At 39.4% G+C, this 27,202-nt stretch overlaps 4 protein-coding genes across 6 annotated transcripts; 1 reads left to right on the top strand and 3 right to left on the bottom strand.

The window, feature by feature from the left end:
• The first annotated feature begins 87 nt into the window (after positions 1-87).
• LOC145478332 (adipose-secreted signaling protein-like) lies at positions 88-4,452 on the top strand. Of its 2 annotated transcripts, none has more exons than XM_081456313.1 (3): positions 88-480; positions 3,189-3,401; positions 4,217-4,452. In XM_081456313.1, exons 1-3 carry the CDS (start codon positions 426-428, stop codon positions 4,441-4,443), a joined length of 495 nt encoding a protein of 164 aa, XP_081312439.1. In that variant the 5' UTR covers positions 88-425; the 3' UTR covers positions 4,444-4,452. The 2 variants fall into 2 exon arrangements, with proteins under 2 accessions (XP_081312439.1, XP_081312438.1); XM_081456312.1 differs by having other exon boundaries at positions 4,214-4,452.
• Positions 4,453-5,951: 1,499 nt separating this feature from the next.
• LOC145478330 (short-chain dehydrogenase/reductase family 9C member 7-like) lies at positions 5,952-11,072 on the bottom strand. Its single transcript, XM_081456309.1, has 4 exons — positions 9,273-11,072; positions 8,486-8,671; positions 7,650-7,889; positions 5,952-7,054 (listed from the first exon to the last, which is right to left on the bottom strand). The coding sequence occupies exons 1-4, from the start codon at positions 9,613-9,615 to the stop codon at positions 6,828-6,830; spliced, it is 996 nt and encodes a 331-aa protein (XP_081312435.1). The 5' UTR covers positions 9,616-11,072; the 3' UTR covers positions 5,952-6,827.
• A 198-nt stretch (positions 11,073-11,270) lies between these two features.
• On the bottom strand, positions 11,271-17,556 carry LOC145478355 (dehydrogenase/reductase SDR family member 9-like). Its single transcript, XM_081456359.1, has 4 exons — positions 17,220-17,556; positions 14,086-14,268; positions 13,458-13,700; positions 11,271-12,878 (listed from the first exon to the last, which is right to left on the bottom strand). The coding sequence occupies exons 1-4, from the start codon at positions 17,554-17,556 to the stop codon at positions 12,646-12,648; spliced, it is 996 nt and encodes a 331-aa protein (XP_081312485.1). The 3' UTR covers positions 11,271-12,645.
• A 1,058-nt stretch (positions 17,557-18,614) lies between these two features.
• LOC145478352 (short-chain dehydrogenase/reductase family 9C member 7-like) lies at positions 18,615-26,806 on the bottom strand. Of its 2 annotated transcripts, none has more exons than XM_081456355.1 (4): positions 25,217-26,806; positions 21,331-21,513; positions 19,885-20,124; positions 18,615-18,871 (listed from the first exon to the last, which is right to left on the bottom strand). In XM_081456355.1, the coding sequence occupies exons 1-4, from the start codon at positions 25,548-25,550 to the stop codon at positions 18,615-18,617; spliced, it is 1,014 nt and encodes a 337-aa protein (XP_081312481.1). In that variant the 5' UTR covers positions 25,551-26,806. The 2 variants fall into 2 exon arrangements, with proteins under 2 accessions (XP_081312481.1, XP_081312483.1); XM_081456357.1 differs by lacking the exon at positions 25,217-26,806 and adding an exon at positions 22,797-25,208.
• Positions 26,807-27,202: the final 396 nt, after the last annotated feature.

Below are 27,202 nucleotides of genomic sequence, written 5' to 3'. Positions count from 1 at the left end.
TCAGCAAAACCAGCAAAACTACAAAACTATCACGCTTCGACTGCTTAACTTAGCGACCACCCATCTAGATGGCCAATGATAAATTTGACTAGGGAGGGCAGAGGTAAACAAACTCCCATCTCCTGCGGTGGGACAGCACCGGGGCAGGCAGGTTCAAGTTTGACAAGTTTGGGTCAAGAACTCACGGAGACTCACGCATATGACCCAGACTTGAGCACTCTTGCATCTTCAGCAAGATAAATACTAACAACGAGAAGTGAGAATACTTGTTTTGTGTTTTTAGGTTTGGAAAGGCGCCGTTTTAAGCGAGATAAGAAATCGACTTACCCTATCCCCGAAGAGTTTGTTTGTTGATCATCTCTGGAAACTCTCGGACTGGCTTCTTCTTTCCTCGCCAATAGCCTTTTTCTCCGCATTGACACGAAATGGCAGAGTTGAATAACCACGCCGTGTTGCACGAGGAGGAGGATACTGAAGATGGTGAGTGTGTAGACATGTGTTGTTATGTTATTTTAAGTGTTTAAGGGCTTGAAAATCTTGTTTAAATTTGAAGAGAGTGTAATTTGAAAGCTGTGCCTTTGCCAGCTGGGCACGGAAAGCAATTAATAAACAAATTACCGGTAGTTCATTGTTTTCTCTCGCTGAAAGTCTCATTTTGTAACTCCTTTATTCTTTTTCAATGACTTAGCACTTTCTGAATTAATTCATTGAATGTAGAACGTCTCTTTTGCATGGCAACCATTTTACAGCATGGGGAGTCCAATGGCGCCGGTTCCGATCAGTTCGAGAACACTTGATATTGAACCACCTTTACTGTAGCTTAGCTTATAAACATTGGGCTTACTAATTCGAAAAATTACCATTTTGTCGTTTTATCAGAGTACTATGAATTAACTCTAAATTCTTCGCTCATAACTAAAATAATAAGGAGCTGGACTTTCATGAGTACCTGAGGCATTGAAATTTGAGAATTCCATGCAGCTGGATTTCGTTTTCGTAAATAATTAATTCTGTTTTGATCATGGCGTGAGCGAAAAATGCCCTTTTGGAAATGACCAGCGAATTGCAACAAATTTCATAGTTCAAGAAATGGTCATGATGTGCAACGAATTAAAAATAATTAAAAAGCCTACTTAAGCTCAATTAAGCTAATTAAAGTTACTTTAAATAGTTGCGGCTGTCACAACAGGTATAACTTACGGTAAGCTAATTTATTTCATTATTTAGATGTTGATGACATACTGGGATTTTTTTTCTGGTACCCAAAATTTGAGGATGTACATATACTATAATTTATATTTCATATGTGAGCCCTGGATATTGATGTCATCATTGTAAGGCACATGTCAGCCAATAAAATTTGAGCATCCCTTTCACATGCAAGGTCATGCAAGATGTCTTAGATTTGGATATTTCATCAATATCCATTTAGCACACAGAACATTACATGGCTGCTTAGGGATACAAATGTTATCTTCTTGTGATGATGTTATCTCTCAATCATCTGCTGCACTCACCCATGGGAAGTACCATCAGCACTTGAAGATAAAATTCATATCTTTGCATGGTCATGTAAGATCCTCTAAATATCACAACAGCTCATTGGGTGAATGAATTATAAGTTTTGACAGGCAACTCTGTTTCATGATCTGAATACCATTTGAAGTATTTATGTTTTAGTATCTATTAGCTTAGAAAAAATAAGTCCTCAATGCCCCAAATGCATGTACATGTTTTTACTTCTGGTTTAACTTGAAACAACCATAATTTAGAACTAGCAATTAAGTTAACACTAAGCTACCCCAAAGTAAAGGATATTTAAAGTGGAGTGAACAGTTCTTGAATGATCTGATATTACACAAACAGTTTTTCTCTATGTTTAATGTTCTTATCAATTGTACGATTTGATTGACAAACTACACTAAAAGGTCAATGCAGGATGCAACAAGTAAACAAGTCTGTGTTAAATAATTATTTTAAACTTGGCTCTAACAGTTAGCATTATGCTGAGATCTGGGAGAATAAAAATACAAATAGACAGAGACATGTTGAAACTCCACTAGCAGGTCATACATATATAATCATAGGACAGCAAGATTATATCTGGAAAGTTGTGTACTGATTTATGCTGTACAGGCTGAAAAGATTACTGCCTTCCCTACTCTGGCTGTGGGTAAAGTCAGACTGTATGTTGCTATCCACATCCAGTTCATCCCAAATAGGTTTGAAAGGATTTGGTTGTAGATTTGTTTTGTCGACACTGGTGTTATGGTCAACTCTGTTGATATCTTTGTCTGGGAAGTCAAGTTTTGGTTTGATTATTTCAGTTCTGGTGCTCTCAAATTCTTCCTTTTGCTCAGCTTTCTATGAATATTCCATAGAAGAAACTGGTGAACTACAAAATAGCAATCTCCTCTCGTGGTGTTATCATCATTAACATTGTGAAGACAATGTAGAGCAGAAAAATTAGCTTGATTAAAGTTTAAGGTTATTCCCCTGGAATAAACAATCAGTAGACTTTTGTTCAAACTTTGTCCACTGAATATTTATTAAAGAGAACTTTAATTATAAAATAAAAAGGGGGGCACCCTTGCTCGTTAAGGAGGAGCGAGGCATTGAAAATGTCCCATTTTGGCATTATTTAATGCTTATTACAAGAACGCATTCCAAGTTATGGTAAAATCTTTGTGAGCCCAGACTCATGAAAACACGCCTCAAACTACAGCCAACACTTGCGTGAGACACAAGTAAACTTTTTACGTTTGATTTTGACAGACAGCTGAATCCTTGTTGAAATATTGGAACCAAATTGCTTGCCACAGCTATCAAACTGCAAAATAGAAAAGACTACAGTGCAGCTGCTATTTTCCTTATTTCTTCAATTTTCAGCAATAGAAGTCAGATCAGTCTTTTCTCACATAAAGTTGATGATTATTTGATTAAAACGACTGGAAAAAAAATTGGCGTGCCTGAGCTCATTGGTGAGCTATAGTCATTTTTCAACTGACAGAACTCAGTATCGAGGCAAATGTGCCATGTTTTCAATGTGTGCGTGCGTGAGCACGCGTTAGTGACGCTATAAATTATGCGCAGTAAGGATGCGCAATGCAAATGTGAGGAATCACCTTAAGACTCTTAGAGCTGGGTCCATTGTTTGTCTGATGTATGTAGTTTTGTATTTTTGGCAGGCCATCATGTTCACTTTCCAGAGGATGTTACTGCTAACACAGAAATACAACTGCGTATGAAGGGAGAATCAATACTTAATGCTCACTTGGGCTTTCTCCAGCACAGACACAAGTATGAAATACAACTCACTGTTCCAATAGCTCCACGATCCACATCATTAACACCTGTTATCAATACACCTTTTATAGCTGTAGGAAATGTCAACAGTCTGGGTGAGTTTATTGAAGATATAGAGGATATTTCATGGCCACAGGGAGATACAAAATTTCTCTGAGTGTTTAAAAATATTTCACGTGTGAGCATGGTGAACGAGTGAAGTATTTTTCAACACAAGAAGAGAAATTCCACATCTCCAAGCAACCATGTAATTTTCCTTTTATTATATGAAATTTTCACAATACATAACAATGTTTTAGGCAGTTGTCCGAAGGCCAGACGAACATTTCCAAATGTTTTTCGAAAATTTCCGGCGATTTCCAAAGATTGCTGAAGACTTCAGAACAAATTTAAGTGAAGTAAAGTACATATGATGTGAAAAATAATTTCTGCTTATTTGAAAAGCCTTTCAAAATACAGAAGAATGGAGTTTTTCTTTTTGAATTATCTTTTTTCGTTTTAGAGATATTGACATTTTTCTATTATGCAAATTAGATCAGTGATGACGTCATATTGTTTGCAACTAAAAAGTGGTAAAATACTGAATAAATGATATCTCTGGAAATATTGAAGTAGTGTTCTTGAAACTTGGCACCACAAATGTGCATCACAAAAAAAATGACACTCTTATGCACTTTAAGGTAACAAAACTGATATAAAAAAATGATAACACATATGTGTGGATAAAAATGGTATCCTTGCATGTGGGATATTGGTTTTACCAATTTGCTACCACTAGGTATACCACTATTGAATAAGTTTTATATAATAAAGGTTCATAATATTCACTCCAGTTTTGTTACACATGTTAATGTGATCACCAAGTTTAAAATTCCTTCATCACTTGGTTTTTTAACTAACATTTTAGCAGATGGTAAAGGTCATGAAATCACACTGGAGCTAGATGCACACAAGGAAGGACTCCTTAGGGACAAATTTGTGCTTAAAAATGAAGCTGAAGAAGAATTTGTGATTGTGCTTCATGCAAGAGTTCTTGGAGCACGTAAGGGAACTCCCATGCTGAAGGAAAAAATACGATGCATACACCATGCAAAAGATGAAGAAGAAGAACACAGTGACTGGACAGGCTTTGAATGATGAGAGGAGCAGTCATTAGTAGATACAAAGATAATACTGTTAGTGTATTTTGTGATTTAATCCTCTGCTCAAAAGCTGCTTTTTACATTTTTAATAGCTGTGACTTTTTCAGGGTTGGGGGGCAGGGGGGAACCAGCTCAAGGTCCAAACCCTTACCCTTTCACGTACCATTTTTGACAGGGAAGCTAATCCTTTTAGAAAACATCCTTTGAAAATGGTACCAACTCTCCACCTGGAACATTCTTGCACACTCATTCACTAATTTTAATATATAGATTTAGCCCAGCCTAAAAGCGGAGCTCCTGTTGAGTTTTGTAACTTTGTGGTGAGTTTTTTTATATTGTTTGACCTTCTATTTTGAGTTTAAGTAATCTCAAACTACACAAAACATAAGCAGTGAAAAACATTTTTAAACAAGAAAAATTTATAGTTTGGTTCACTTTTAATCCTGGGTTAGCGTTAACCAGCTTCTGAACAACCCGGCCCTGATTACGACAAGTTAAAACTCTGCTTGAGCCCACAATCCAATCGAAAGCCAGCAATTAGTCAGTGGTCAACTTACAAAAAATAAACATGTGATCTCTATGAGCTCTAAACTTGAGCCAGCAATATGGTCAGGTGATACTGGTCAGTGATTACCTTGTTTTGACAGGTGTCAATTATTGACCATAACATGGATGTCCAATATCAAAGAAGTACTCTATAAACTAAGGCTAAGCCAACCTCTTAGCTGGAGTATGGCTGCCATGTTGCACAACTCCGTCGTCACCATCATCATGCATACATGCCCATGAGCAATACTGCTAGCAACAATAACCATGAGAAAATCAATTTATGGGTTTCCTTTACTTTCCTATATCCACAATGGGCCGTCAGAGCTCCGCTATTATCATATGACTGGACAGGTAGATGAAATAATTTTGTTTACAGTCTGACTGCTCTAACCAAGGCCGCTTAACAAAATTTTCTACAAATTTAACGAATAAAAATCCTGGAGGTTAACAACAGTGTTCCAACAAATTATTAATGTAATTGTGTGGTACATAACAAAGGCAACAGATCTGTGGTCACTTTGATCATTAACACTTACTATTTTAGAACTTTTAAAATGTAAGTGATCAATTTGCAAAGAATTTACTTAAGTGGCCTTAGTTGGAGTACCGTTAGTTGCACTGTAGCTGTCCTTCTGTGTTTTAATAATAAAATTAACCACTGAATGTGCATGAAATACATGTAACACAGTTATTGCCTTTGCATGTCCAGTATCATTCTCCTGTTTATGTAGTAAACAAAATAATGAACACAAGGTTTGTTATTTTCCAGTCACTTTATTTGAAAGAAATTTTATCGTTGCATATAAATATTTCAGCAAAGCTCTTCACGGAAAGCTTATTACTCACTTTAAATTCACGTTATTGAATGTAAACCACTCATCCTTTTAAACTGGTCCTGTGTAGTATGCTGTCATTTAATTTTACTCCAGGGAGACACATATTCTCTTATGCTATCATTTCACCACCTTCCATACAAAGAAGTCATAATTTTATCAAATAGCACATAACTTATTTGGCATTTCTTTCATGGTTCAACCTGTTTCAAAGTGTAAAATGCACACTTCTCCTTGTTACAACAAAAAGTTCTTCCTCTTTTATTTGTTTTAATTAAAAAGGTATGAAAACAGTGTACTGTTCAACAGAAATCCACCTTATCAACATGTGAGACACTTTTAAATATGAAGTCATTATTTGTGGTTCATACTCTAAGTTATCATTTTCTTGTAATTAAATGTAAAGTACAGTAGCACTGATGCTTAAAAAGTAGGCAATATATAGCATATGTAAAACAATCATTTTGTGGATAAATATTCTTACATGGATAATGCACATTCCATTTTAAAGTCATTATCTTTTGTAACAGTAACTTTCATAAATCTGCCAATTAAAATTTGCCAACACTTACAATTCAATTGAACTTTAAAGTTTTTCTATCTAAAATAACAATGTTTTGAACTTAGTACAACAGTAGCTATATTTTATGTAATTCATAGATTTGATCTTATTATACCATGATGTTATAATGATGATTAATGGTACACTTCAACAAAGACATCTAAAGTAAGTAATAGCAAGCACACCAAAGTATAAAAATAAAATGGATATATTAGTATATGTATGTGCAGCGTGCAATATTGGGTAAACTGTTAAAATGTTTTGTCTTCTTTGGAGTCAAAGGCTAGATTTCATCATCATCCCAGGAGCTGAGGGGAATTCATGGGTCGTACTTGTATCATTTGCTACCACTATCAAATAAAATTTAACCAAATGTACAGTTATTTTTTGTTCTGAGATGTGTTGCTGAATCTTGAATGTTTGTTTTTAGTACAGTCACATAAGACAAGCTCCCTGTGGTTGAGGTGCGTTAAAAGCTGTATTAATGAGAAAGTCTGCAACAAAAGCTGGTAAACTTGCTAGCCATATAAGAGCATACTTGGCATCTTTGCCAACTAAGTAGCGGTCACACGGAGAACTTGATATAAGGGCATCCACTATTGTGTTGACAACTTCGTTGATATCCAAATTACGGTATATTTTATTTCTCAGCACTTCAACACCTGAAAAATTTGTTGATAATCAAACAAGCCTACATTAGAGTTACAAAATTATCAGCACACTCTTTAAACTTGAGTCAAACATTTTGTTTTTCTAAGCAAAACTTTAGCAAGTTCCTTGTCATACTTTAATAATATTACTAAAACATGATATGCTAGTCAGTACACTGCCCCTTTGAGCATAAATTATCAAGGTGAGAAGCTTGGAGTATGAGCAGAGTACTGGGACATTGTTAATACAGTTAAAACAAGAAATAATGGAGCAATAGACTTGGAAGAACAATGATGGGTCAACCAACATTGTGAGCTTATTTTGACACATTGCAGGAGGAAGAATTTTGAGTGTGTATCTGAAACATCTGGGAAATACACCCCAGAAGTGAGGCAGGCCTGTACCCAGTCACTGTCTATCCAGTCAGAAAAAAGCAATTTAGCTGAGGGCATCTAAAGCAAGACTACCATGCTGAACACTGGGCGTTCTGGGAATGGCTCCAGATGGCCTTAGTTTTATTGTGTATCTTTCCAACTTGACAACTAGTGAGTGGGTTCAAGTCAACAGCTAATAGTTTTTTCTTTGTACCCCAGAACAGATCGATACCTGCATTTAAGTACTCCTCTCCATATTCATTCTTTAGCTCATCACTCAGCATGTTCCATGCCTGTCTTAGTTGCTGCTCAAACACATTAGGGGCACAGATGTTGGTTAAAAATGATCCTGGTTCAAGCATACTGACTTTGATTCCCCAAGGCTGCATCTCACGCCTTAAGGCATCAGAAAATGCCTCCACACCATACTTGGTCACACTATATGATCCATAAAAGTTGAATGAAACTCGCCCTATTGAAATGAGATGGTAAATGAGTTAAAATTAATTGGTATGATTTTAAGAGTGGTTTTCAGTTGAGTGTCGTAAAACCAAAACCAAACCAATTACTTACCAATTAGACTACTCAGCCAATCTCGAACCGTTAAAACCAAAACCAAATTATGGTCACATGAACAATAATTTCTTAAGTTTTAGCTATAGCTATATGAATTTCAGAATTGGAAAGAGCATGTTTTAAATTTTTTGGTCCTAAAATTATGTCATTGAAAGGAAAATATCAACTGCTTCACCTTCACCGTCACATTCAGTCTTTCTTTTCTATGAATGGGAAGGATTTTTCCAAGTCATCATGTTACTTTCCAGAAGGTTTGTCTTCCTTTGAGATAATTATTCTGTTTAATCAACAATATAATATTTTTGTAGCCTTGTGTCATTCACCAACCTGTCAAACTGCAGAGAAAAACCCTTACGTGTAGCCTCTGCTGTGGATGCTCTGTGGGCTTGTCACACAGTCATTACTCCTCAAGCCCAGTAGCAGGCTCCTTGAGATTCTGTGACAAACCCAAAGCGCATTTGTGTAGGGAGACTAGCCTTAATGTACAAGTACCTGCAATGCTTGATAAGTTAACTACTCGCCCACGGGTCTTCTTGATTAATGGGAGAAAGGTTTTAGTGACATCAATCATTCCCCATAGATTGACGTCGGCACTGCGTCTGAAGATGTCTAGTGGCGTCCATTCGATGGGGCTGAAGTAAAGAATTCCAGCATTGTTTACCAGGCCCCACAATCCAGCTGAAAGACAAATTAAATACTGTCTGGCAATTTTACAGTATCCTAAGTCCTAGATCCTAAGCATCTGTCCCTTTGAACACTTGCTTCAAATGATTATAAGAGAGTTCAGGCAAGGTATAACTTCTTTCACAAATTATAGCATTATCACACAAATGTCATCATTTGACGATAACTAACAACTGCACCAATTAGCAGGAGGAAAAGAAACAGTGGTAAACAATCTGGTTGTTGTTGTCAAATCATGCCACATTAATTTCAAAAACTATTGAATTTCATTTTACTTAATGCCATACCAAACAGTGTTGATATACATGTTATTGCGGTTGTTCATGGTACCTTCACGCAATGCTTCTTCCTCCCTGTGCGGCGATCGTCACGCAATGCTGATCGATCCGGGAAAATTGCAAAGCGTGCCCAAAGAGCTTGCACAGATCTGAAAAGTAGCTAGGCTACTGCAGAAACCACCCACCCCTTCCTTTCCCAGTGTAGAATGTCGAATTTCTGATGAATTCTGCCAAAATTATTGGGTACTTCACAATGACGATCAATGACTGACTTTTGGAAACATGCGCGCAACTGATAAATACAGTTTGCAACGTACCAGAAGAAATTTCCTTCTTCACCTCGCTGTATACATCTTTGATCTGTTGAGAGTTGGTCACATCCATCTGGAAAGTTTTCAGTTTGTCGCTCGTCACTGATTTCAAACTCTGCTCTCCTTCTTTCGTTAAGCAAGTCGCCAACACAAAAGCTCCCATCTTGTCCAGTGTGATGGCTGTTTTCCTTCCGAAGCCCGAGTCGCAGCCCGTGATAAGAACATATTTTCCCTTCAAGTCAATTTTTGACCTTGGCAACAAACACGCGACAAAATAGATAGTGATCAGGGAAATAATGACCAGGAGGATCCACGATGGCAATAAGGATAGAAAACTCGCAGGATTCATTGTCCCGTCGGTGAGTGCAGCACCTCAGCCCACAAACCGAGAGAGGGCTGGGAAGAACTTGACGTCGTCACGCGATCTTCACCCGGCTTCGTCGTGCAATCTTTCTTCTAAACGGAAGGCCTTCAAAACCCTTGTGATGTCCCTGAAAATTCGTGTTTATCCAAAATTTAATCGCCTTTGTATTTTGATATAAACTTATAAAAACAATACTTGGGACATGGAAGAATTTCAAAGCAGGAGTTGGGTGGGAGGACCTACGAGCTCGAGCATTTCATTTTTTCCCGAGGAATGGGAATTTTGCGGGGAGGGGGAGAGGAGGTTGCCCGGGTGATGTTGAAGTTTCTAATTTAATGGTACGGTATCCCTATCTATCAGTTTTATCTATATTTCTTTATCAGTATATTTCCGTCCTTTCTTGTTTCTTTCCTTTTTTTACTGAAAATGCGATTCGTAGCGTAGAACAGCATGTCAGCATCCGGTTGCTTCTTCCTGTTTTCCCCATGTCACAGCAATGGAAGCGTTATTGGCAGCCAATGCGGAAAACGCTAGTTATCTTACTCTTTCAGCCTCTTGTCGTTTGATATGTAATGGTAATAGGACTCGGGGCATAGTCTAACATCTGGACTGGACCCTGGACTCTGGACTCTGGACTCTGGACTCCAGATTAAAAAAATTTTAAAAAATTTAAAAAATAAAACAAAATAAAAAATAAAAAGACAGGGTTTTTTGCCTCATGTCACGTGACGCTACCCCTAATCTTTTCATCTGAAAACATCTTCAGCCATCTTTAGTAGTAATCTATAATCGGAAATGATCTTCAGGTGATAGAAAAAAATATGTGTGTGTGTTGAGGGAGTTAAGGAGGGGAGGGAAAGAAGGCATTAAGATGCCAGTTGGTACTTTTACAGCCAATGCCATCAAAATTGTTCTTAATTTGAAAATATGAATCTTGCAAAGCTCTTTATGTCTTTTCCTGGTCATCATGCTATAAATAATGGAATGAACATTTTTGAAAATAATTCTAGAATGATTTAATATTTTATCAGGAGTTGTTGGGGGTGTCGCTTCCCTTACTCATAGCTTTCTGGGTTATAGGAAACACTCCCTAATTCCATTTACCTTGAAAGATAAACACTTTTTGTTGTACAGGTAATAGAAACGTCACAAATGTTCTGTTTAAACTGGTGCATGCAGAGAAGAGGTGGTTACTACAATAAAGAAAATCATTTAGTTGACACCCAGAGCATGTGTACTGGTAAATATTGTAATCGTAAGCTAACGTATAGTGACGTTTTAATATTAAAACTGTCGCAATATATCCTACAACAATCATTTCTATGTGTTTTAGGGGTTTGCTTACAATCAGCAATTGTTTTCTGTCATCCACCCCTTTGCACCATAGATCAAAAAACAAAATACTTTGCCAAAAATGTGCATGCACCCTCCTTCCTCCACCCCACCCCCACCCCCACCCCCTCTGTTTTCATCTTATAATGAGGCAAAAACCCTGTATTATAAACAAAAACCCCTATTTACAACCCAGACTTTGTCAGTATCTTTATTCAATATATATTTTTTATTTTTTCAATTTTATTTTTTAATTTTTATTTATTTATTTTAATTTTCTTACTTTGACAAAACTGCATGTGTACCCTCTTTCCTTGCCCCACCAGGAGGTGGTAGTGTTGTGTTACATTCCAGAAAACGGCTGTCATGTGACATGTGTCAAAAACCCGGCGGTGCCAACCTTGTACAATTTTAATTTTTGTTTCAGTTTAATTGATTAATTTATTTATTTATTTATTTTTTGATACTTTTTAATCTGGAGTCCAGAGTCCAGAGTCCAGAGTCCAGGGTCCAGGGTCCAGTCCTGGTTTTAGACTATGCCTAGGACTGGGTGGAGTCCAATTCGGTCGGTTATCATAAGAGTGATAACAAAATCGGATGACCGCGCAGCGGGAGTCCGATTTGTTTATCACGAGTATGATTATAGACCGAATTGGACGATACGAAGTCTTATTACCAATTAATCATAAAAATTACAATTTCTGAGAAAAGAAGAATAGCCAAGTTATGAAAGAAAGGGAAAATTTTCATTAAAATACCTACAAAGGAGATGTAAACATCACGGTTAATTTTTCTCCATTGCATTACAATGTAATCCAACGTGCATTCGAGGTAATTTCGGGCTAAAACTACAAAATAGTCCGAGATTGTCTCACATACATGCTAGATTTTATTGTAATGCAAATGAGCAAAGGTAACCGTGAAAAGGGCTATTTAGGTGCCAAAAACACAAAACCGCACGCACGCACGTACGAAACTACAATTTTGAATGTGATTGGTTGATTTAAACTACAACTTTGAATGTGATTGGCTTATTGTGCTGTCCGATAATAAACTGTCCAATAACAAATTGTCCGATAACAACTTGGCAAGTGAATTAGTGGAAAATAGGAGTTTTTTAAGCCAATCACGATCGCGGAAATTGTAATTTTTATGATTAGGTTAGAAAAGCGTATCTGCCTATGTACAGGAAAAAGAAATTTAATTACTTGTAATTAATATAACAGAGTTTTCCCTCCTCGTCTGCAGTCCTTATAAAACGACAAAAGATAAACAAGAAATTTGTTTACTGAACAATATCCTTTTAGTAATTAACTCAATTACTTTTAATTGTTTTTTAAATTGTCTTGCGATTTTTTCTTTAACTGCGTGGCACGCCTGGATATATAGGTTGTAAGACTAATGGGCTGCATAAATGATTCTGGCGTTTCTCCGCTCAGAATCCTCGGTATGACTTTGATTCTTATTGGTTACTAGAGAAGGTTCCAATGGTATTAGATAAAAGAAAACATGTCCGGCAAGATTATCATTTTTTTAATTCTTTAAATTCTTTGAATATTCAATTTTAAAACACCTAACTACATGATCATCGAGTTAACTCGAACTCGTTTCTCCTCGGCACCAACTTCGTCGCCAGAGCTTTAACCTTGAAATTTAATTTGGTAGGGGCAGAACGGAATAGCCTTAGGAACGAGGTTGCTTTGGCCCAGGACCTGGCCATATAACTGACAAAAGTCTAAAGAGAAAGTCAGTGATACAGGCGGGCATCATTGACAACCATGCCAAAGCTTTAGCATCGTGTCCAATGACGTAGTGTGTCTGCGGATCACGTGACGTAAGAGCGTGAAGGACACTACTGACCACTCTGTCCGTGCGCGGGGAGGTTACAATGTCGAACCGCTTCATGCTTTCCACACCTGTCCAGGAATAGAGATAAATTGCACATCAGATTAGCAAATAGATTCCACGTTGTCGTACGTCTGTGCAGTAATAGAAGACAGATGACGTCAAATGTGGTGAGAACAAAAAAGTGGCAGACGAGGAGATAACCGAATGTGTCACTGATATGTTCTAACCACAATTTGACGTCTTCTGTGATCAGTTAGTGAACAGACGCACGGCAACATGGCATCTATTTGCTTTATATAACAAAGAAACAAAAAAATGTTGATGACGTCATCTACGTGTTTGTCTTCCAATTGATCATTAGAAAGAACCAATAAAAATGCGAGAATTATCCAACTTATCATATAACAATATATCGCTCACTTCCTTTAACCCTTTTTATGTCGCTTACAAATTAAAGCCAAACCCTTTACGAAGTACAAAAAACTTTCGAACGCGAAAAACCATGCAACGAAGAATATTTAAAACTGCTTGATGTGACTGTTACTGGTTCTTTTTCTTAAGGAATGCACGTACTAGAACTCACTCTAAGTTCAGGGCCGCTACAGGCAAGGTCCAGCTAGTTTTGTTGGCGTGATCTGTTAGATTACCTCTTTGAAGTCCTTCGTTGCCTCCGTATTCCTGCTTCATTTCTTCGCTGAGTCCACTCCACAAGGACTGCCACTGTTCCGCTAAAATATCGCCACTCACCAGTTTAGTTTTGTGAGCTCCAGCCTCAATAATACTCACATGTACCCCCCAGGGGGACATTTCTCGCCTCAGGGCATCAGAAAAGGCTGAACAACCATATTTGGAGATGGTGTAGGCAGACAAATAGGGAAGAACTATTCGACCTGATAAAACCGAAACACTTCGTTATGAGCTTCCTACAAATATTTCCACGTAACTATACTCTGTGGCACTTGAAAATACCTCAATTTTGGGTCATTTTTTATTCCAGCTGACAAGTCGTTCAGATTTTTTTCGTATTTAGAAATCTTCTTTGTTGAGGGAATTAAAGTAAGCTTGATTTTTCTGTCTTTTCTGATAGCTGGACAACGTTAAAGAATACTCCCTCGAACCAATTATGTTCAGAAAGACGCAGTGTACAGGTGTCATTCATGAGCAAACGACTAGTCACGTGAATGGGATCACGTGATTAGCCGATGCCAAGATCTTTTCCAGTCCCTTACAAACCTCATTCTTGAGTTTCTAGTTTTCATTCAGTGACGACCTTACCCAAGATGCTTCCGATATTGACAATGCGTCCACGCGCTTTTTTCACCAATGGGAGAAAGGTTTGCGTGACAAATATCGCTCCCCAAAGATTAACATCTGCGATGCTTTTAAAACTGTCCAGCGGTTGCAACTCAATCATGCCCACCGATAGTTTTCCGGCATTGTTTACCAGTCCCCACAGTCCTGTGGAGTGAATGAAGTCGTCTAAGTTACTACACATTGCCTGTGCACTTCTGGAATTGCTTGTCGAGCAATGAAGTTGTTGCTTTCTCGATCGACCAATTACATCTATCTATCTATCTATCTATCTACAGCAAATCGGCCATTGTTGTCTATACAGGGGACCTCTTCACTGGCATGGACTTTGACACTATATCTGTCTGTGTACAACCCCCGGGGGAGGGGGCACTGCCATATATGGGCTATATAGGTATGTGCCGCTGTGAAGGGTATGGTTTTCAAGCAGTTTACTCTAGGATAGGGTCTAAAATAGAATATCATTTTTCACAAAACTGACTGGTTGGTTGAAGATTTTATTTAGAGCAAGGAAACCAGGAATTGCCACTCCAAAATATAAAAAAATCAAATCGGCAAGTTTAAATTTACGCAAATCAGCCTCAACAGTGTCGGTAGATGGGGGGATTTGGGGAGTTTACTCTAGTATAGGTTAGCAAAATTCCGGAGCTGAACTAGCTCTGGTATAGGCTAAGGGTTCCAGGGTCCCAGCGGGACATCCCTACCCAGAAATTCCCAAAGTACCCCCCCCCCCGGGGTACAACCTCGGTTGTTCATGAAAAATGTTGATTTTAGCAATAGACAGAGGTTGAAAGTCAGCTAGTTAAGTCATTTAAGGTATATATGTGAAGGCGACGGTGTCGAACGCACTCATGATCTTTGATTACTACTAGTTTATTACATTTTCAGACAGCTTTGAGGATATCTTGTTGTAACCGCGGAAACGAGTGAGTCTAATGGTGACAGTGGTTATCACGCAAATTAAAAAAAAAAAAGCCATCTAGGTGGATGAAAAAGGTAGCCGGGGAGGATTTACGGTCGTTTCGCCAACGAGTCGTTTCACCAACGACTCATTCCCCAACGTCTTACGTCGATTCGCCAACGTCCTAAGTCGCTTCGCCAACGTCCTACTGGTCAATTCGCCAAGGTCAGATATCCAGTACGGTCATTGATCAAAGAGACCATATCTTCCTCTATTCTGGTACTCTCGAAGCATGGTGTCTCCTTGCACACCTGGCAACTCCAGTCGATTCCCTCACCAGACTGTACAGCGGCGCGGTACTGGGCTCGGGATATTCCAGTATCGCAGGTACGATGTTGCCATCGGTAGCAGCCTTCACATTGGAGGCCTTCCTGGCGCGGGCAAACGGAGAAGTTACACACGTTGCAGATGTTCATGACGTTAAGTTGATCGAATTCAGTTGCTCTAAAGCGCGCATGAAGATCCAGTATTTTTTTTTGGGGGGGGGGAGGGGCTTTTATACTTATGGCATCGGATCAGAAAGGTAAGTGTGATAAAATTCACAGTTCTGATTGGTTAACGGGAAACATTCATATTCTAATAAGCCTAAAAACAAAAATCCCATAGACGACGCTAATTAAAATGCCACGCTAATTAGTGTCAATTGTAGTTTGACTTGTGACTTTTTCACATATTCTAAACAATAGCGAAGCTTTTGATTTTTTTTTTCAAACAGGAAAAGAAAGGTTAATTGCACACACGCGCGGGATAAATGAATGCTGAATACTGTTTAGATTTTTACTGAAGACTTTTTAACTCGTAGTTTTAGTAACATTCAAGCTGTATTGATTGTTATAAATCAGTTACGCTTCCTCCCCCCGTTAGTGTTCATACAAAAAAAAAATCTTAGAGGGAGGGGTAGCGTAGCAGAAAACTGTCGTCGCAATAATGAGGTGCTCTTGCATGGTAAATAATTCTGGGTGAGGGAATGAAATAAATGACAGCACACACAGGTGAAGGTAAACTTTTATTTAGACGTTGGCGAATTGACCAGTAGGACGTTGGCGAATCGACCTAAGACGTTGGCGAACGACCGGATACCGCCGGGGAGTGATTGAACATCCCTTGGCGTACGAACACGACAGTTAAAATTAATGTCAGCAGAAACGAAATGGGTGAATATTATACGGGCATCTCTTAACCAGTAAAAGTAAAAGAGGAAGTCGAGTTCTTATTTCATCTCCTTGGCGGTCGTCATTTTATCCGTCACGCGATCCTTCAGTACGCTTACGTGATGACACAAACTATAGGCAATGAAAATTTCGACTCGTTGGCTTCCTGATTACGCTGGCATATGTCCATATCTCGCTACCTGAATGCAATTTTCGTGACCTTCAAGAGCTTAGTATGTATTGGAGAAAGATACTCAACCTCTACTGATCTTCGTGTCAGTTATGACTACATGTGATAAAAAAAATATAGCCACTTAACAGCTTGTCAGTATAGATCTACATCCTGACTTACTATAACGACACATAAATGAGACAGACTTGTATGAGAAACTGCCTTAATAAGTGACTTCCTCGCTGAAACTAGAGTAAACAATTATCACAATTTTGACATGCTGGCATGATTGAAGATTATATGTCAGTTAACGAGAAGGTAAGCGTACTGCAGGAGATGAATTGCGTGCGAAACTATCTCAGTTCTTTCAGCGCCGTCACGTAACGCGTAATGATGTAATATATATTGCCTGTAAGTTGCTTCTCTTTTACCGTCTGAACAGCTCACTGAGGTTCCGAATCAATTTTAAGCTTTTATTCCTTGACAGTCTTGCTATGTCCCGTCGATATGATTAGCATTTTATTGGTGTCGAATTAAAATATCGCGTCAGTAAGATTTTCGAGAATCCACTGCGCCAACTTTAAACGATCATTTCACTTCTATTACTCACATTAAATCAAATGATCAGAAGTCGAGTTTCACTGCGTAATCGTTCGCTTATCTAAGACTCGGCTATATATATCCAGAGGAGAGTATCAATACGGTTAAATTAATGCTTTTAAAACAGCTCCTTGATCGAGGACAAGCAACATGTTGCTCTTAAAATTATTGATCAAGAACAAGAAACTACATAGTGTCTCTTGTCAAAAATTACCTTCGTCCGCTGGAATCTCTTTCTTGACACTTTCAAAAACCTCTCTAACCTGATCAGCGTCTGTAACGTCCATACAGTAGGTCTTGACTCTGTTACTACAAACAGCTCTAACAGACTCCTCGCCAGCCTTTGTTCTGCAAGTCGCGATCACTCGAGCACCCAGCTGATCCAATTCCACGGCAATCTGCTTACCAAAGCCCGATCCGCTTCCGGTTATGAGAACATATCTGTTTCTTATGCCTTCTATTTTTCCCTGTCCTCCACGAAAGTACAGAAACAACCATCTTAAAATGTAGCATGTTGCTGCTGCGAAACACAGAATGACTACAGACGCCATGGTTTCGACCTCATGCAACAGGGGAAAACAAAGACAGTGGAATCAATTTGTTCCTGATTGGTCTGGATCCCAGACGAACTCACCCAAAAACCACGGAGAGCAAGAATGATTTTAACAGCTGCGAAGAATTTTAAAGTTTCTAATTTATTCGTAAGTAACCGTATCAAGTGTCTCTCATCACCAAAAGCTGTAGATTAGCATAAAATTTACAATTGAATATGTTGACCTCAGTTTGTTCGAGCGTAAAAAAATTTAAAAGTAGATAGGTATTACGAAAACAAAACACTACAAATTAGCCATTGCTTTAGTTCTTTGTTGTCATTAATCAAATAACTCAGTTTTACAATTTAAACTCTTGGTCTTCGGCCATCGTGGCTTGATTAAAAATATAACACAAACTGATAAACATTTTAAAAACGTCAAGTTCATAAAATGCATGTTTTTAAAATGTTTATCACCGCTGTTTGTGTTACATTTTTACAATTTAAACTTTATAAAATGAACAGAGTTGTATGCATATACGTATATTAGCTCTCCTGTACATAAATATTCCACGGCTGAAAAAAACATTCTTCAAATCGACTTACTGCTTTAGTAAAGTAATTCGTAACTTAAGTGATAATTACAGTCTTTTCTTGTGAGAACCTTTTCATAAGTACGGTGTCGGTTGGTGCTGAGATTAACCCAAATGAACTACAAAGAAAACAGTCAGATTCGAATTCCTTACAAAGGTTGAACTTTGGTTTCTATCAGTTGTATTTTTTCATTTACAGCTATTGGAAGTTATGAGAAAAAACTTCCAAAGAATAAACGATTAAAAATGGTAACGGTAACTTCACTGAAAGGCTCAAAGAGCGAAGGAAAAAACTGTGAACGTTTGGCCTTAAAATTAGATGTGCTTTAATACAAAAAATTAAGAGTGTATCCTCAGCGGCGACCTTTGTAACATATTTGACCAAGAAAAGTCCATGCTGAGCTAGTCAGTGTTAAAGTAATTTTTGACTAAAAGAAAGTATTGATTTTCTCAATCCACGCAGCTCCTCTAGTGTTATCAGTAGTCAGTGGGTTGTACCGTTAACGTGACATTCAGGGACATCTTGGGCAGGCGGTGTCACGATTTTGAACGGGAAATCTTTGACGAGGAGATCTTGCAGTACTTCAGGCAGATGGGAACTAAGTTTCAATTGCCACGCGTCCCAGCCAATCACATATCGCTCCTTCGGAAACTGTGAGGTCAACGGCGACACAATCGCGTCGATCACGTGACTCACTTTATTGGAACCAGATTTGCACCAATCACGAAATCCCTGGATGGCTGGAATAAAACACATTTGTTAACAAGCAATTCTTCAGTCTGAAAGGCCAGTCACCCCTCCTATCTCACTGGCAAGGGGCACTGGTTAATACAACCTTGATCCCAGACTCTCTCTCCTTTACCCCACCGGAGACAACGGAGGCACGTTGGAGAGAGTCTGAGGTCGAGGTTGCGAACAATACTTTCACACAACTCAAGTTATAGTTCACAGCCTTCAGAAACCCATTTTGTCCTAGAAGCCCATTCTCAATTTCAGACCAAAGGCGAAACTGAGTCTAAAATGACAAAATGTATGGCTCATATTTACACAGAAACAACCCAAAACCCATACCCTGTGGGGCGAAAATCCCTTCATAGCTTATAAAATTATAGGCAACTAAGCGCCCGCGGAAGTAAAGGGGACGCCCTCAAAATCAGCTAACTAGCCGATTTTAAAAGAGAGCTGTATGTCTTGGAGAGGTACGAAGCTAAAGTCTGCAACGCGACAAAGACTTACTATACTTTACCCTGCATTATTGTTCGACGTTAAGACAGAATTGAATGTACTCCCGTTATGATGTTGGTCTTAATAGAACGTTCAGTCCAAAGCCCTGATATCAAGTAACTAGGGCGCATAGGCAGCAGTGCGACACGAGGGTGTCTGCGCCTGCGCTTCGCCTGCCGCTTGATCTCACTCCCAATTACTGGGGCACCTGCTGGGCAGGCTAGTAATGATTAGACAGCTCAACAATATTGAGAATCTTTCATGTACTGGTGGTTTTCTACATGTTCTGTGTTTTTCTAACAAAGAACACAAGCATGAAATTGTGACAACCGCTCTGAACAAAACAGCATGAAACCGGTGCCAAGGAAGGGAAAACTCTGCCTCGTCCGAAGGTACCACCCTTCACTGAGGAAATGTAATGGGAAACAGGGAACGGGAACATAAAACGTGAGTAAACCAAGTCAAACGTGGTTTTAGCATTGCTTGTGATTGGTTAAAAGAAACAACAGTATATTTCGTCATCGCTTACCGTTCTTAAGATATTCTTCGCCGTATTCCAGTCGTTTGTCTGATGGTAGGTTATCCCATAGTTCTTTTAAGCGAGATGCCAATAGTTCATCATTCAACATCGGAGTCTGCGTAGCACCAGGCTGAATAACGCTGACCTGCACTTCAAACGGGCGCATCTCGCGTCTCAAAGAATCCGCAAATGCCTCAACGCCATATTTGGTAATACAGTATGGAGAGAACGCTTGGGGCGAAACTACACCTAGAAGATATTAAAAAAATGTCTGCATAGGAGCCAAGTGACCAATTATGCGGCGCTTATCTCCGGTTTCTGTAGCATGAGGCGACCAGGAGTATTTCTACTCCCCCTGGATGGGATGCTAGTCCATCGCAGGGTTACCCCCCCAGCATCAAATTCTCTGGTGCTCATTTATACACCTGGGTGGAAAGAGGCACTATGAAACTAAAGTGCCTTGCCGAAGAACACAACACAATGTCCCCAGCTAGGGATCGAACCCAGATCGCTAAATCCGGAGACGAGCGCTGTAACCATGAAGTCACCGCGCCCCCATATTAAAACAGAGCGATAATCAGTACCTAGAACTGGCATTAGGCTTACTTTTACTGAGTTTTTCGTTATTTTTGGAACTACAAAATACGCTGAAACTAGTAAGAAAAATTCACATGTTAACTTTGATCACCGTAAATTTAAATCTGGATATATTTCTGCTCTTTACTAACCATATTCATCAACGAGTGCTAAGTAGCGCATCATACCAGAAATTGGCTAATATTTAGTTCATTAAGCTGAAATTTTGACACCAAAGAGGTCTGCTCATTGGAAGCATCTTGTGGAGTTCGGCTGTTCCAAAATAAGCTATCGCTATTCGCCCCTGCAATTACCACGCTTGTAAAATTACTAAACAACTTCTTGCTACTATTCATAGTAAGAAACGTGTTAGAATTAAAAAAGTTTCATTTGTTTCCACTTTTAGACGTTTATTCGTCTAATAGATGTGGTTTGTGGAAAACCCACCGATCAAATGGGCTTATCAAAATAAACTGATTCGCTGTAGGAGTGAGTTCCTTGAAGAGCGTGTGCAACCTCGTTCCCAGGGTCTCGGAGCGGGAAGATTAGAGACCCCTGGGAACGAGGTTGGAGCGGGTGAAGGGTAAGAATGTTCATGTTCCATATAGGCCTCATTACTTAGGTCATCCTTCTCAAGCTATTTTCAGAGATGGTATCCAGTTCTGGATGGTTTCGTTGAGGACGCTGTGTAAAACGACCTGGACTGTCCACGAGAGAAAAATTCGCCTCACAGGATTGGCTAGTTCTAGACTCTCCTAAGAGTTCCGAAATCATATGAAGAATGGTCTGAAAATAACTTGACGGGGATAGCCTTAAAAACAAAGGACTATATGGAGGATTATCTTTTTTACATTTCATCCTCGCTTGGTTTGTGTTTACCTGCTACGCTGCCGACAAACACGACGCGTCCCTTGGCCTTTTTTACCAGTGGTAGGAATGTCTTTGTCACGTCCATCACTCCCCACAAGTTAACATCTGCTACTTTCTTGAAATCAGCAAGTGGTACCCACTCTGTGGGTCCAATACTTAACATCCCAGCATTGTTAACCAGTCCCCATAGGCCTGAAGTAGAACGAAGGTTAATGTTATTCTATTCACTCAAAGGAAAAAATAAGTCCAGCTCTTTCGATTTCACTACAGATCTATTCCTTTTTTCCCACTATCATGATAACAAGAATTAAGGAAATAATGTAAGCGCGCGTTGCATTCTCCGTGTGAGTGTATAGCGAAAAACGTGAATCGTTTCACAGTGGAGCTGTCCGTTTCACAAACCCTGAAACATAACGAAATTCGTGATTAAGAGAACCCCTATTTTTACCATCCTAAATTTGTGACTTTGTCTGCCTCCTACACACAATCTACATCAAGACTGGGGGTAACGATTCACCTAGTTGTACTACATGGATGCCCTGCGGAGCTTTGTGACACAACACAAGTTCACTCTTAAAACTTGTTCTCCTAATCTACTTTCTGGTACACGACACAAACACAGAGCTAGCATCCTTTCCTTGGTTATAACGCAATAAAAAGATGCTGCTCGTAGAAAATTGTGCAGAGACAACGATCAGGAACTAATTGGTGACAGTTTCCTGAAGTCAAATAATATCATTGTCTTTAATCTTCTCATGACCTTCGATCAAACGTTCTGTTTCTTTCTCAAAAGAACGCCTGATCGTCGGGTTAATTTCGTTGTCGTAACCAGACCACCCTGGAGAGTTGGTTGTATTCACAGGCTGAGGTTTCTCGTTTACAAAAGAATCCCCGCTCGTTCAAAATCATTTCCCCGGGCGGCAACGCTGATAGCCTGGCTAAAATATCAGTGTTCTCGCGCCCTCAGCCTAATCCCCCGGGCGGGGATAGTGTCTCTCCCAGGGATTAAGCTGAAGGCGGGAGACGACTGACATTTCAGACTTCAACGTTGCTGGAGTGGGTCACGAACAAGATCGTTGAAAGGTCTGAGTCATTTCGTAACAAAATGAGCATGAAATTAACTTTTCATAGTTGATCTCGAACGATGACAGGTTGTCGTGGCATAGGCAGTCAAAAAGAAGTTCGAAGAAGAAGATCTGGTCATGATGCTTGAGAACTGATTGAGGTTCCGGAGACCGATTGCTTTCCAAACAAAAACATATAAGTTACTCATATACAACAACAGCGTTTGTTTTTTTTTATATTCGATAATATCTAAACAAATCTAAATTAAACATCACGACTGAATTTCTTCCCTGGATCTTTAACCTGTGAGCAAGCTCTTTCTTTACTCTGCTCGCAGACTACCGGAACTCGCTATTGAATAGTCGCTCTAAGTAAGCACATCATTTATCGGATAAAAGAGTTCTGTTTACCTGATTTGCGATCGAGAAGTTTCTTTACTTTTTGAAAGACTTCCTCTATATGTTGTGAGTTTGTCACATCCATCTGGAATGTTATCAGTTTGTCGCTCATCACCGATTTCAAACTCTGCTCTCCTTCTTTCGTTAAACAAGTCGCCAACACATGTACTCCCATTTTGTCAAGTTTCATGGCTGTTTCCCGGCCGAAGCCCGAGTCGCAACCCGTAACTAGAACGAACTTTCCGTTTATATTCAAATTAACTTTGCGCGTCCACCAAGGTATCATCAAAACGACGATTAATGCAGCAATTGCTATCGTCATAATCACAAGCCACATGGCGGCGGACGAGAAATCTTTCGTTCCGGCGATGTTTTCTCAGATTGAGTAGTTTTCGTCAGTCACAACTCACGAATTGAGATTACACAGAAACCGGCCTGTGAATACACAGGTTATCTGTAATTTGTGTGAAATATGACCACCCACAGCTGCAATATGGGTGCAGACAAGGTCACAAATTAAACCCTAGCTCACTGATGCCAGAAAATATGCTAATACTATAAAATTTCACAAGTTTAGAATTTTTCAGTCTAGTCTTTGGAGAAAAGTGCGCGGCTAAAACCGAATTCGTTCGTGCGTTCTTGTTCATTTTATACCAAAGCATGATGACTTTTTTGCACTCGCCGAAGCGGCTAGTGCAATTTTTGAAAAACTCACTCGTGCAAATTAATTCCAAATTGAACTCGAAACCGTATGATTACCTATACTAATAGACCATTTTACAGTTGTCTGCTCAGTGACCTGGCCTTTGTATGGCAGCAAGGCTAGAGTTGACCTTGTTTTGATACAGACCTCACTGCTTTGGTCATGTAAATGCACCTAGTTAGCATCAGAACAACTTGTTTTACACAACAAAAGCAGTGAGGTCTGTATCAAAACAAGGTCAACTCTAGCCTCGCTGCCATACAAAGGCCAGGTCACTGAACAGACAACTGTAAAATGGTCTGTTGCATATACCGAACAATAACAGTTTTGTTTCTGGTCCTACGATATGCGTCAAGAAATTACCAGTAAATTTCTTGAAGGACCTTGTTATGGTGTTTCGAGGTTTTTATTCATACTGCATATTTTGTGGTTAAATTACTATACACCGAATCAAGTGATAAGTAAACTGACTTTCCAATTTTGTTTTGAGACTGAGTGTAAAAGTGTTTTTGATACTGTATGCGATGATATATTTTTTGATTGAAATATTTTGTAAAATATATAACAGTTCTGTTTATAGCCGTATCTATTAATTTGGTTCATGGTATCTCAATAATTTTTTTCCACATTACATCATCATATTTTCCTTGCACTGCTAAACTTCCAGACTTCCAACTGACTGCTACACTTCCAAATGCACACTAACAGACTTCCATACTGCCACAGTAACTCGGACTCTCACAAGTGAGGGAGTAAAATTATGAAGCCGGACTTATGTGCTCTTATTATGCGGTCAAAATTATCCAAATACATGCAATAATTATGGTATAATTTCTTGATTTTACAGTCCTCTCTGATGACGCGTTCTACGCTCTTCTACCCGAAGAAAAAGCCGAAACCAGTGCAGTGTCTCTTTTCGCTCGTCTTCTGCGACGCCCGCGCTACTCGCGGCTCGAGGCTTCGCCGCTTGCCTCTGTTCGTTTGCGCTCTTTCCCGCGGGGTTTTTGAGCAAAAGAGAGACTGCTCGCAGTCTATAACAGGCTGTAGCTTGCCTGTAAGGCGTGTGGAACGTGGAGATGAGGAAAGTGAACGGCGGGGATTTGGAAAGAAAATTAAATTAGACTGATCAATGTGACGTACGTTGAGTTGCATATGGGTGCGATCTACATGGCAGGACTAATAGACTGAAAACTGAAAAAAGAGCACGAAATAGTTTAGCCCTTTTGCGTCGCTACCTATCTTATGGTTCCGGCGGATAGAAGTGAGGGGGACGGGGAGGACGGGGAGTAAAATACAAGCTGCCGTGAAGGTCCGAATATTTTTGTCCCCTTCCCCTTTCAGTAGTGTCCAAATTGACCGCGGTGCTCCCCCCCCCCCCCCCCCTCCTTTTGAGTACCTCTAAAGTTTACAAACCATGCTTGATAAATCAACAAATACGGTACGTAGGGGAAATTTTTGATTTCCAAATAAACACTGCTCCTTGTGCCATGATGTAATTTTAGCGAAACCACAACTCACATGGTTTATGGTAATTGTAATTACTGGTTTATGCATGCTAAGAGACTATCATTGTCTCTCGTTTATATACACAGACGCCTATTTCTTGTGGTGCATTAACATGCAAAGCATGAAAACTTTGACAAGCAAAACATTTTGCTGCGTTGTCCAATTATTGCGATGCAACAACGGATAAAAGATTTACCATACGAAAAAAAGTTTTCAATCTTACCTGATTTGCCACCAAGAAGTTTATTCACTCTGCAGAAGACTTCCTCTATCTGTTGTGAGTCTGTCACATTCATCTGGAATGTTTTCAATTTATCGCTCGTCGCCGATTTTAAACTTTGCTCTCCTTCTTTCGTTAAACAAGTCGCCAACACACAGACACCCATCTTGTCCAGTTTAATGGCTGTTTCACGACCGAAGCCCGAGTCGCAGCCCGTTATCAGAACATACTTTCCTTTTACATTCAAATTGGCTTTGTTTGTCGTCAACGAAAATCGCAAAATGATTAAAAGCGTGGAAAATGCAACCACCGCTATCGCGATAGCAACTAGCAACATAACTTGAGAAATTCTCCTCCACTCTGTGATAAGCGTCTAAAATGACTATAACGGATAGATCTAAGTGATCAGCAGAAATGAGCAAAAACTCACAAAATGCGTGACACTATGACGATAAACTAAATATAGGGCTCTTGAAACTGTCAAATAGTAGCTGGTTGACCATAAGCGTTTGGCCTGCGGGCTTTGCCGCCCTTCTTCAGTATATGAAATGAGCGATATCGGTATTGATATTGATGATGATGATGATATTGGTAGACGTTACCCGCCGGCAAAATTGTAGGCCGCCCTTGTCCTCCGTGGAATTTCAAGAAAAAACCGATTGAACACGATCAGACGTTTCGAATGAGGGCAAATAACAGTCACAGTCAAATGCCTTTCAGTGTATTTAAAATACAAACAGTGTATGTAACTCCTGACATACAAAGACGCAAAACGAAAGTTCTGCTCGCCTTCTGTAAACATCGGTGGTTATCCTGATATGTTGCGGACGTGCTTCTGCCACCAAGTAAATAGCACGCTTTAAAGCCTACCGACGTGCTTTTTGCTGACAAAAGACTGAATTTCTTTCTTGGCCGTACCCAAATTCGCAATAAACCAATGCGAGGGCGTCTCTTCTGTGCTAACAGGCTGTCTTATCGCAGGAACACCAGGAAAATTTTCCGCGATTGTCCACTCGCTGACTAATATTGTCGAATTCTTGGCCGAATCAGTTCAACTGCGTTTTGGCACACGGAACACAAACCATGACCCGATCAAATTGGCTCTATATACTGCATTAAACTTTAAAAGTACATTCGCGTGTATTCTGTAAAAGTTCAGTTTGCTGTTGTCCTACAATAGGCTGCCCTTCTTCCCTTTTTCCCCCTCGCGCTGTTCTTTTGGCAAAGTTACTCTCTGCTCTCTTGTATCGATTTTGCGTTCGTTTTTTCGTTGGTGCGCTTGTCACCCCTGCTTGTCTCAGAAACCCAAACAAGAGAGGCATACTCGGAGTCTTCTCCAGCTATGAAAGCTAGGCTTCAAGAAAGGCGGCTGAAGAGAAATGGTTTACAACATAGGGCGAAGCGTAAACGTGAGTGCCAAGTTCAAGACGGTGAAGACATCTCGCGTGTCATACATCATGTTCGTGTAAAAAGTACCCATGCCAAGAGAGTTATGAAATATTCATTAGAGTTATATTGCTCAATTAAAAACCTTTTTTAGTCTGAAGTGCTTTCAAGTTATATTTTGAGATTTAATAGCCAAAGTCAAAAACAGTATTGATAACTTATTTTATTATATCTCTCAGTTAGTACGCGAGCTGTGATTGGTCAGTTTAGCAACAACAACAGTTTATTTCTACTACTGTAAACAACTAAAAGAATTTACAAGATCATAATTACAAATAAATAAATTTTAGCGGGCCGTACCCTCCTGTACGGCCCGCTAAAATTTAAAGTTGGTTTTGTTGCCAAACTGTTTCGTGATTTATCGACGAGTGTTCTTAACTTTTATAGTAAGTGAAAGTTTAAAACTTTTTTATACTCTAAATTATGTAATAAAGCGTGCTGACGACTTAAAAACAGTTTCAAACTGACTCGTGTTGCTTTCGAGGTGCGTCAGAAATTTGAAGCCTTTCCGAGTCCGCGTGATTCCGAACCCGTCAGGCACAC

The sequence above is a fragment of the Orbicella franksi genome, chromosome 2 (assembly GCF_964199315.1).
Source record: "Orbicella franksi chromosome 2, jaOrbFran1.1, whole genome shotgun sequence".
In the NCBI taxonomy this organism is placed as follows: domain Eukaryota; kingdom Metazoa; phylum Cnidaria; class Anthozoa; order Scleractinia; family Merulinidae; genus Orbicella; species Orbicella franksi.
This window is presented reverse-complemented; position numbering and strand designations above follow the sequence as displayed.